This window comes from Puntigrus tetrazona, chromosome 17 (assembly GCF_018831695.1).
Source record: "Puntigrus tetrazona isolate hp1 chromosome 17, ASM1883169v1, whole genome shotgun sequence".
Lineage (NCBI taxonomy): Eukaryota > Metazoa > Chordata > Actinopteri > Cypriniformes > Cyprinidae > Puntigrus > Puntigrus tetrazona.
In genome coordinates this window covers 9,253,617-9,264,091 of record NC_056715.1, presented here as the reverse complement: position 1 = coordinate 9,264,091, position 10,475 = coordinate 9,253,617, and the positions used below count along the sequence as shown (strand labels likewise).

At 38.2% G+C, this 10,475-nt stretch overlaps 1 protein-coding gene and 1 long non-coding RNA gene across 2 annotated transcripts; one reads left to right on the top strand and one right to left on the bottom strand.

The window, feature by feature from the left end:
• The first annotated feature begins 410 nt into the window (after window positions 1-410).
• Window positions 411-8,377, top strand: ppp1cb (protein phosphatase 1, catalytic subunit, beta isozyme). The gene is made up of 8 exons (XM_043263145.1): window positions 411-520; window positions 4,494-4,625; window positions 5,031-5,261; window positions 5,419-5,523; window positions 5,671-5,742; window positions 6,549-6,700; window positions 6,812-6,946; window positions 7,028-8,377. Exons 1-8 carry the CDS (start codon window positions 448-450, stop codon window positions 7,130-7,132), a joined length of 1,005 nt encoding a protein of 334 aa, XP_043119080.1. The 5' UTR covers window positions 411-447; the 3' UTR covers window positions 7,133-8,377.
• On the bottom strand, window positions 8,238-10,461 carry LOC122361932. Its single transcript, XR_006253045.1, has 3 exons — window positions 10,411-10,461; window positions 9,464-9,587; window positions 8,238-9,391 (listed from the first exon to the last, which is right to left on the bottom strand). It is a non-coding gene; the product is annotated as an uncharacterized LOC122361932 (long non-coding RNA).
• Between the last annotated feature and the right edge of the window lie 14 nt (window positions 10,462-10,475).

The window sequence follows — 10,475 nt, the reverse complement described above, 5'->3', positions numbered from 1 at the left end:
TTCGCTAGTAACGCAACGAGGCCTGTGGGAAACCAAATCAGCAGTGAATATAAATTGTTACGGGAAACCGATGGCATGCAAAAATGCAATAGGCCAATATGAATTATTTTCAATATAATTAATTTTACTCCCACTGTAATCCTAACAAAGCTCAATAAATGATTATTGCTTGTATATAAAATATAAGCGAAAAAATATTTAAAAAATAAAAAATTAAATAAAATAAACGTACTTTGATTAAAATCCTCCTTGAAGGGAAACCAAACGCACGAACGTTAAACAACTGAAAATACCATCAACAGTTAAGCTGCTTTCAACAGGACAAAAGTTTTCCTTCGTAGCGGTTAAATATTCATGAAAAGATCATTAATATTGACGTAACTGCTTGTAACCAAGGGAATGACGTCATTGCGAGCGCCACCGAGCGGCGGTTGCTGGAAGCGCTGCATGCAGAACTCGGCACTGAAGATGGCGGAGGGGGAATTAAACGTTGACAGTCTCATTTCTCGGCTTCTTGAAGGTAAGTTCTTTGGACGCGGAGGCATTTTAACGTTTATACAAGCGTACGCTGTAATTAGCTCCTCGTCTCGGTCTGTTTTTTCTGCTGGTGAATGGGGAATTGTGCGTGTGAAGCGAGAGCTAAGCTTCGGTTCTCTGCGCCCTGTTTACAAACACGGCAGTGGCCCCGGGGTTTGGACAGCCTTCATACCAGCAATGGGAGTTTCAGATTAGAGCTAGCCTTGCCATTATTCACCGACGCAGGGACGAGTGGTGGCCTGTAGATTTTTGTACGGCAGTTGGTAAAGAAACCGAGCAAACGAGAGAGAGAGAGGGCAGGACGATGCAGTGTCCGCTGCGTCGTTGACTTCAGGCGAATGTAACCGACGTATTTCTGATTCTCCAGTCGACTCACCTCGTACTGTATTCACGATACAAGGTTACCGTGTGCTTCTCCTAACCTTACTCTTGATTAATATTACAAGTGTGTTTTCTAAATCCTCCTATTAGTGTTACACTTAATCTGTAGTAAGTATATGTCGAATCTTACACCTATTGGTACGCTATTTTGTATTTTACAGCGTTCGGCTAGTCTCTGGTCGTAGTTTTTTCCTCTTAACAACGCTTAAATGTATTAATTTCTTATATTTATATTACACCGAGAAATGTAACACTGAATCCTCTTCATATTGAACCAATAAATATTCTCTTAATAACATTAGAGTGCAATTTTTCAGTAATATCTTCCGTTATTGACTACTTTTTTTGTGTGTGTTACATATGAAATATATGTCATTATAGAGGATTCAGTGTAACATTGATAAGGATAATACAATGTAATGGCATATAGCATAATATAGGGAATATAGCATAACCTTTCTAAATTAATTTAGAATTAATAATTTAACTTCATGAATTCAGTGTGTTGTTGTAGTAAAACACTATATGCCCTTAACATAATGTTCTGCACTTTTATCAACGTTATGTTACATTCATTCCTTCATGACGTTACCCTTTATTTTCTCTAGTAATGTCACACAATAAATTTGCTTCGTAATGAAAAAGCAAGCCAATATTCTCTCCGTAACATCGCGCAGTGTTACACTTTATTTGGCCTTACTTTGAATTAACCGTACTTTGTGACTTTGCTAAAGTTTAACTTCACTTTATTTTGAGTATGAGGTGAATAATTAATGAAAGGAATGGTAATTTTGTTCTCTGTTACACCGTATCATCTTCCGAACCGTGAAATGCATTTCATTCGGGAACATCGCATTCTACTTAACATGAATAATATTTCATTAGGATCTTCTGCAGTGTGGTGTTCGGCTGCTCGGCCGCGCAGTGGTCCCCGTACCGTCGACTGAATTCTTGGCTTTAATGAATGCCTTTCATAAACGCTGGATCCTTTTACTAGCCTGTATATACAATTTTAGAGAAATTTGTGAGTAGCAGAATGACAAAAAGTCTCAGGAGACTTCGGTTAGGATCTACCCTCGGTTGTTTCGGCCCATCTCAGTGACTTCTGTTACTACACAAACTTCTGCTGTTCGGTTACTTTTAGTAAAGGCAAGCGCTGTGGATTATTCCACCACCCTGATAACCGATATGGCCTCGTGCCCATCCATCTGTCCCAACACCCTCCTGCTGACCCTCACTCAGCAATGCCATCTGTGATTCTGTGTGACCCTAATGTCCCGCTTTTCGCATCTTCACACTTCGATTCTCATGGTTTCACAAACACATCTCTGTATGTTTCTCTCATGTTCCATCTGTGTCTCTCGATCGCACTCCTCTCTATCTGCGAAGATCAAGCGGCCTGCTGTCCGACGGTGCTGGTCTAATGGCTGTCCGTCATGACTTGGATAATCTTATGGATTGCTGTATAATGCTTTAGTGAGGAAGTGGATGAGTTTATCTTGACTGTGCGATCTCGTTTGCATGTATTGTTATGTAATTTGACCCTAACACGAACAAGGAATCAGTGATGACTTGGTTTTAAGAATTGTAGTCGATTGCCACTTTGAACACGTTGTATCTGGCAAGCTCATAATCTATCTCAGATTGGTCTGGACTGTGGCCTCTCAAACGCACACACAATCAGATTTTCCTTATATTTAGTCATGCTGCAATAACAGGGGCATTTCATCAGCTCATAGACTTATACAGACACACACACACACACACACACACACACACACTTCAATCTGTACAAATGGCACAATTTTTGCAATCTTGTAAAGTGCTCTGCACTTTACTCACACACACAGTATTTGGGGTTACAGCATTCTTTTCAAAGAGTCTCCAACATTTCTGGTTTGTGTGGGATATTGTGAGGGTGGACGGCCTGAAGACTAAAATGGTTAGTGCTATTATATAACAGTAATCATGGCTGTAAGAAAAGAGCAGAACTTTTCCTTCTCTGTGACATATATATACTGTCTCTCAGCTATTCTACTTTTCTTCCCTACACACACTTTTCTAATCTGTCATTCTCCCCCATCTCAGAGTGAATTATGGCTACAGGTTTTCGCTTGTAGATTTGTTCCATCGAATGAAGTACTTAGACAAACCGCTCTGCAAAATGGTTGTTTAACAGCCTGGACTGTTGTTTGCCAAGGCGGGAACATTCCTGTAGAATTCCAGACACTCTAAAGAATCCCACTCACGCAAATAGAGGAATTCACTGACATCGCTATTATGAGCAAGATTATGAAATGTTACACTACTGTTCAAATGTTTGGGGTTGGTATTAGTTGTCAATGATTTTGCAAAGCTTTTTTTAAAATACAAAAAAGGGGGAAACGGTAACATTGTGAAGTGTTATTACAATTTAAAAGAACCTTTTTGTATTAAAAAATGTTTTATCCTGTACTAATGACAAAGACTTTAGTAACATGACTTTCTGAAAAAATTCTAATGTGCTGATGTCCAATAAATGTTTGTTATTAATATCAATATTAAAAAACATTGTTCTATTTTTTGGGTGAAACCATGATAAATGTTTTGTTTTTTTCGCCCAGATTTCTTTGATTAATAGATAATGTAAAAATAAGAGCATTTGTATGACAAAAATGACATTTAAAATGCAAAAAACAATGTAAATTTGTAATTTTTTTTATTTAATTTAATGCATCTTTGCTGAATGAAATTATTAATTACTTAATGAACCCAAACTTTTGAATGGCAGTGTAAATCATGAGAAAATGTTCTAATAAAAGTAGCACGATAAGCTAAATCAAAGTGATTTTATAGTGTCTTTTACACACACATATATATATATATATATATATATATATATATATATATATATATATATATATATATATATATATATATCAATCACATTAGGTGTCAGGTGGTCAGGTGTCAATGTCAGCTTGACATCCTGCACAGCAAGACTTTTGTCTGTTGACAAAGTCCACTTTACAGCCTGTTCTGGCTCATTTAAACAGGAAGAGACCTGTCTGATAAACATGTGAAGTTAAATGTTTATAGTGCCTATCCTAAAGAGCTATGATGGTAGAAACAAAGTGTGAGGGGGAAGGAGGGAAGCAATTCAAATAATAAGCACGGTTTAATTCCCAGTGTTCAGTCAGGGGGGAGAAGGCTTAATATATATAGTTCTTCTTGTAGATATCGAGCCTCCCTAAACATAACTCTGAATGTACTAGAAAAAAATACACGTCACAATTCCACCTTTGGCAAATCCAGTGCTTAGTTTTTTTTCTTATGTGGCTTCTTATAAACATGCCTTTGTTTCCGCGCATTAAAAATCTGATCAATCAGATCAGAGTCATTTTTCCAGATTGTGAAGGTCTATTTTTGTTTGCAATATGTTTCAGTGGATCACTGTATGAGAAGTGGGCCAATATGAACATTGAGTAATTAGAAAATCCCACATTTGACCTAGTTATTGAGGCAGCAATAACATTGTCACACTTAGAAAATGATGTTAACCAGATGTTAACAAATGTCGATGTCTACTGTTCCAGTGCGAGGATGTCGTCCAGGGAAGATCGTTCAGATGACGGAAGCAGAAGTTCGAGGACTCTGCATTAAATCTCGAGAGATCTTTCTGAGTCAGCCCATCCTGCTGGAGTTGGAGGCTCCACTTAAAATATGTGGTAGGTTCGATACTTCCCTTCTTCACTGTTATAATTACATTCCTTCCTCTCCATCTCTCAAGGTTTTGGAAATCAGCATGTAAGTAGAGCAGGTTAAAAATACGGATTTAATGAGGATAAGTTTGAGGTCATTTCTCTTCTCTCTGTGGCACACCTGAGACCCCTGTGTGTGTGTGTGTGTGTGTGTGTGTGTGTGTGTGTGTGTGTGTGTGTGTGTGTGTGTGTGTGTGTGTGTGTGTGTGTGTGTGTGTGTGTGTGTGTGTGAGCGCGAGCGCGAGCGAGTCATTAACCTGAATTTTGTGTGTTGAGATCTTTAGGCCATTTCTCTTTTTCCTTTCTAAATCCTAATCTGGCAAATCCATTTACTGATTTATATCAATTATATAACTCTCTCTCTGTCTCTAGGTGACATCCATGGGCAGTATACAGATCTGTTGAGGTTGTTTGAATATGGCGGTTTTCCACCAGAGGCAAACTATCTCTTCCTGGGTGATTATGTGGACCGAGGGAAACAGTCTTTGGAGACGATCTGCCTCTTGCTGGCCTATAAGATCAAATACCCTGAGAACTTCTTCCTCTTGAGGGGAAACCACGAGTGCGCCTCCATCAACCGCATCTATGGCTTCTATGATGAGTGTGAGCGTCTGAGCACATGCATAAATATAAATACCCAACATTAATACACACCCGCACCGAATGATCTGAATTCATATTGATTTCTCTCCCACTGAGCAAGCTTTCAGGTCATGGATCATACTTTATTGTTATGAGTATGTATATTTGTCTGTTGCAGGCAAGCGCAGGTTCAACATAAAACTCTGGAAGACGTTCACAGACTGCTTCAACTGCCTCCCAATTGCTGCCATCATAGATGAGAAGATTTTCTGTTGCCATGGAGGTGAGAACGGGTGAACGAAAGATAGATAGTTTTATAGAAGTGACTTTTGGCCTGATGAAATAGGTCAGCTGAGTCTAAAAATATGAACGCGTGCTCTTTGTAGCACTTTTTCTGTCTGATGACTTATCTTTTATGTCCATCCTCTAGGTCTCTCTCCTGATCTCCAGTCAATGGAACAGATTCGTCGGATTATGCGACCAACTGACGTCCCAGATACAGGTGTGTATGCATATATGCAAAAAAGATTTCCTGCAGTTGTATTATATTTTACAGTAATACATTTTACAGTGTTATTTTAGTATTTAAATGTACTATTATAGTTCATCTTTACATTAATAGATTTGTCAGTTGGTTTTACTTGCACTGCATTCAGGGTACACATTTTATCAGTTGTGTGAATCAAACCCATGACCAAAGGAGTTTGTTCTATTTTAAATTAGCTTACTTTTCTTGTAAATTTATGTTATGCTTTTACAATATTTATTAGGTCAAGGGATTAATTGCATCCAAAAGAAAAGTTTTTATTTACATTATGTATATGTAATGTGTATATTTATTATGTATATATAAAAACACACACATACAGTATAAATATTTACATTTATAAATTCATATTCTTATATTTTATATATATATATATATATATATATATATATATATATATATATATATAAACATTTCTTAAAGATATACTGTGTTTGTATTTATATACCTAATATGCATACATACATGCATTATGTAAACAAAAATGTACATTTTTATGTAATTTTTATTTTTATAAAATGTTTTATTTTGTATTTTAGTTTACTTACATTTTTTCAAATGATTTTAGTTTTATAAAATAATAATAACCCTGATCTGTCATGAGACACCCTGCTAGATGTTGGTATTGTCATTGGCAATCTTTTTAATACATTTGCTTTTAATATTGGTTGACCTCTAATAAAATCATTTAAACAACTAACACATTTTGATGTAATGAAATATTATCTCAGATACATATTCTCCGTCTCTTGGTCTCACAGGGCTGCTGTGTGATTTGCTGTGGTCGGACCCAGATAAGGACGTTCAGGGATGGGGGGAGAACGATCGTGGCGTTTCATTCACTTTCGGTGCCGACGTAGTCAGCAAATTCCTCAACCGCCACGATCTGGACCTAATCTGCAGGGCACATCAGGTACCAATTCATTTTACCCAGTCAGGGTCCACCATCCATGTCCACTGAGAATGATTGTGGTTAAGGCTTCTATATGTTTTAGTTTTAGTGAGTGTGTGTGGTGTTTCGCAGGTGGTTGAAGATGGTTATGAGTTCTTTGCAAAGCGGCAGTTGGTCACTCTGTTCTCAGCGCCAAACTACTGCGGGGAGTTTGACAATGCCGGTGGAATGATGAGTGTGGATGAGTCACTCATGTGCTCTTTTCAGGTGTGTTATCATCCACACACACACACACACACATGCATTGTACTCTCACGGTACAAACACACATTCTCTTTTCTCTCTCAGATTCTGAAGCCATCAGAAAAGAAGGCAAAGTATCAGTACAGCGGGGTCAACTCAGGGCGACCTGTGACCCCGCCCCGTACGGCCCAAGCCCCCAAGAAGAGGTGAGCGGCCTGCCGCCCAGAACCACACCCTTCATCCCCCCACCTTCTGCAAACTACCCCTACATGGGGCAGCTTTACCTTCCCAACTCTCCTCCCAAATCTCTCTATTCGCCCTGCCAAACCTCTTTCTCTTTTCTTAAAATTTGTGTACAGACATTTTGCTGTGACCTGTCGAATTCTGTTTTCTTTTGCTCTGCTTGTTTGTTTATTGGTATTTTAATAACATAAATAATAATAACAACAATAATAATACTGCTTTGGGAAGCAACTCTTGAGCTGCTCTACGAAGAACCCAGAGCAAAACACAAACTCATTCTCTTACACGAAGATCTCGGTAGTGTCCTGATATATAAGCATTTTATTAAACTTTACTTCAGTACTCTTTGATTATTGAACATTAATGTTGATTCATAAAGAAAGAGTGGCGATTGTAAGTATTCGAAGGTTGTTGTGTATTTTGCTACACGCTGAAGTTTCAAGACCAGAGGCTTTCACACACGTACACACACACACACACACACACACACACTTAACTCTGTCAGGGTGCTTGATCACAGGTCAGCAGACACTTTATACGAACACAGATACAATCCATTGTCGATAAACTAGGTCAGTGTGGACAGAGCTGGAAAAGGGATTTTAACTTGGATACCGTGACACACACACACACACATCTGCACAGCTGCATTTACAAATGGCATTGCATGTTCTGTTTTCTTAATACCTCTGGGATTTACAGCGAAACTCTATAGACCTCTGTTTAACGTGCTGTTTTTATGTCTTACGATAGTAATAATTCAGGAGAAAAGTGTCACGGCATAACACTTCTTTGCATGACCCTTGTACACATCAGTACTAATCTGTCTAAAACGACGTAATCCACCAGCCATTTTTTCATCGGATAACAAGAAGTAGAGCCTCCAAGTATTGGTTAAGTATGAAAGAATTGCACTTGTTTGAAGTTCCCCAACATCATTTAGAAGGTTAAAACTTATTCTATTGGATTTGTTTAAGAACTTATTCCCTAAAAGAGTAACACATGCCTTGCTGTGAGGAATGCCTTTTCCTCACCTCAATATTCACCTGTCATAATTAATTCTTTTTTAATGTTTTTTTTTTTTTGTGTGTTGCTGTTTACTTCTTCTCCTTAATTTATTTCCAAATGTTGGGAAAGCTATCAAAGTGTTCTAAAAGCAGTTCATGAGTTTTGTATAAGTGGGCTTCAAACTTAATAAATGGAAGAAAACTCTTCTTGCCTCCTCTGTGTTTGTGTCCCTTAGCAACCGTATAAATACCAGGCTAATTAAAGTGGCGGAGACCATAGTTCTGGATGCTATTCAGCACAATTTCTCCAAGTGTTTCATTAAAATAAGCAGCTCTGTAACTCGCCAGTGCTGGAAAGTGTGGTCGAGGACAATCTGTGGTCTGTTGTCATGGCTACCTCAGCCATGCAGGGTCAGGCTCTATTTCGATGCAGACAATGAGCTAAAATTGTGTTCAGTAAATTAAAGTGCCATCTGAAATTTCACAAGATTGATTAGTTTAATGACCTGAATAAATTTCTTTAATCGATCAAATCAAAATTTTGCCTGTGCTGCTGTTTTTGTTGCATACGAAGTCTGTCCTTAGTAATCTGAGCTTTGTGTTTTAAAGACACAGTAGGACATGCACCTAGGGCACTTCAGTCGAATAATAATTTTTTTCCTTAATTTGAAAGTGAACAGTGCACAATATCAGTTCAAATTTGATTTAAATTCATTTAAATGAAAGTTTTTAAGACAAAAAGCATTTACAATTGCTCTTCAGAATTTCACCAAATACAGTCATTTTGATGGGTATTGCCTGATGTACTTCCTGCTGTGAAGAAATGCCCTGTGATGTAGTCATTTTATAGTGCCCAACTTCAACTTCAATGGTGCATTTTATTGGATTTTAGTGTAGTTTGGTCGCGAGGTTGTGACCTTGTTCCCTCTGAGCATCCATCAGTGTGTGGCGTTGTCTTCAGCACTTTAGCCTTTACAGGAGCTGTAATCCGGGTCCAGGCTGCATTCGCTGCCTTCCTGAGTGGGCCATCAAAAAGGCAGCCACAGAGAAAGAGGCAGGGCAGGACCGCGTGCAGTTCCACCAGAAGCCAGATAAACAGCAGGAAGAGGCCGGCTCTCAGAAGCTGAAGTACGAGCCTGTCTGCGCAGGTTTTACTCAGCCAACAACCTAGCTGGCTGTTTCTCAGCAACTGAACAAGCCTGCAGTCTCTGACCCTGTTCTGTGAGGTGAAGGAGATTGATCAGCGACAGGCCCATTCTCTGCACAGCTTTAATGTGGGTTTCTTTATTACCTGTTGGTCTTGAGTCGAAAGCTGAGAGTTGTTAGATGTCTTTATGGAGACCTCATTGCCTTCTGACATTCTTCTCTTAGCACAGGCTGTTCGTATGTGAACTCTCTCCTCCATGTTCAGGTTTCTTGCATAGAACATTTTATTTCATTAAAATCCATGTGTTCTTACAAAGCACTAATGCACATGAAGACTGGCTTCTCGTACCAAAATCGTCAGACAACTTTCAGACAAATCAGACAACAGTATAATAAAAGTATATAAAGAGCTCAGATGAGAAAGCCTCTAAAAGCCAAAGTCAAAAATAAGATAACGATACTGAGTGAATGCTCTTCAAACATAGAATATATTCATAAGGTACTTTCACTTCAAATGCACTAAATGCCAGCCTCAAGCCACTGGGAGGTACTAGCACTTGCATAGAAACCTAGACAAAGTAGCCAGAGAGAAATGCTAATTTTAAAGAAAAACGCCAGACACGTAGAGGCTTTTGCATCTGAACTAGATTGTATTTTAATTGAAAGCTCTTTTTTCAGGATCTTTTTGTATATATAAAAATGTGTTTATTAATTTATTAATTACAGTATTTGTCGGCCAAAACAGATGTTTGTTTAGTTTACCTTTTTTAATGACCAGTTTCATACTCCATATGCTATAACCCATGACAACATGCTCCATAATGTCAAAGTATGTGTCGATAAAGAAAAAGAGGTGACAACTATCCCTCTAACTGTTTAATATAATTAATTCTCTTAATCAGAGTGCTCTTACATCTTAAAGTGTCACCAACAGGTCATAACGTTTATATAGAGGATATGTGATGTGAAGTTTTCTGCCTGCGTAGTACTAATTATTACATAAACATAACTTCAAAATATGTACATACAACTGTTTATGTTTAAAGTCATGTGTATTTTATGTGTGTCAAGGGGCTAAAATAATTAGCATACCTGAAAGAAAGGATCCGTTGTCTTCACCACGGAGGAAAACGCCTCATTCAGGAAAGAGTTTTGAA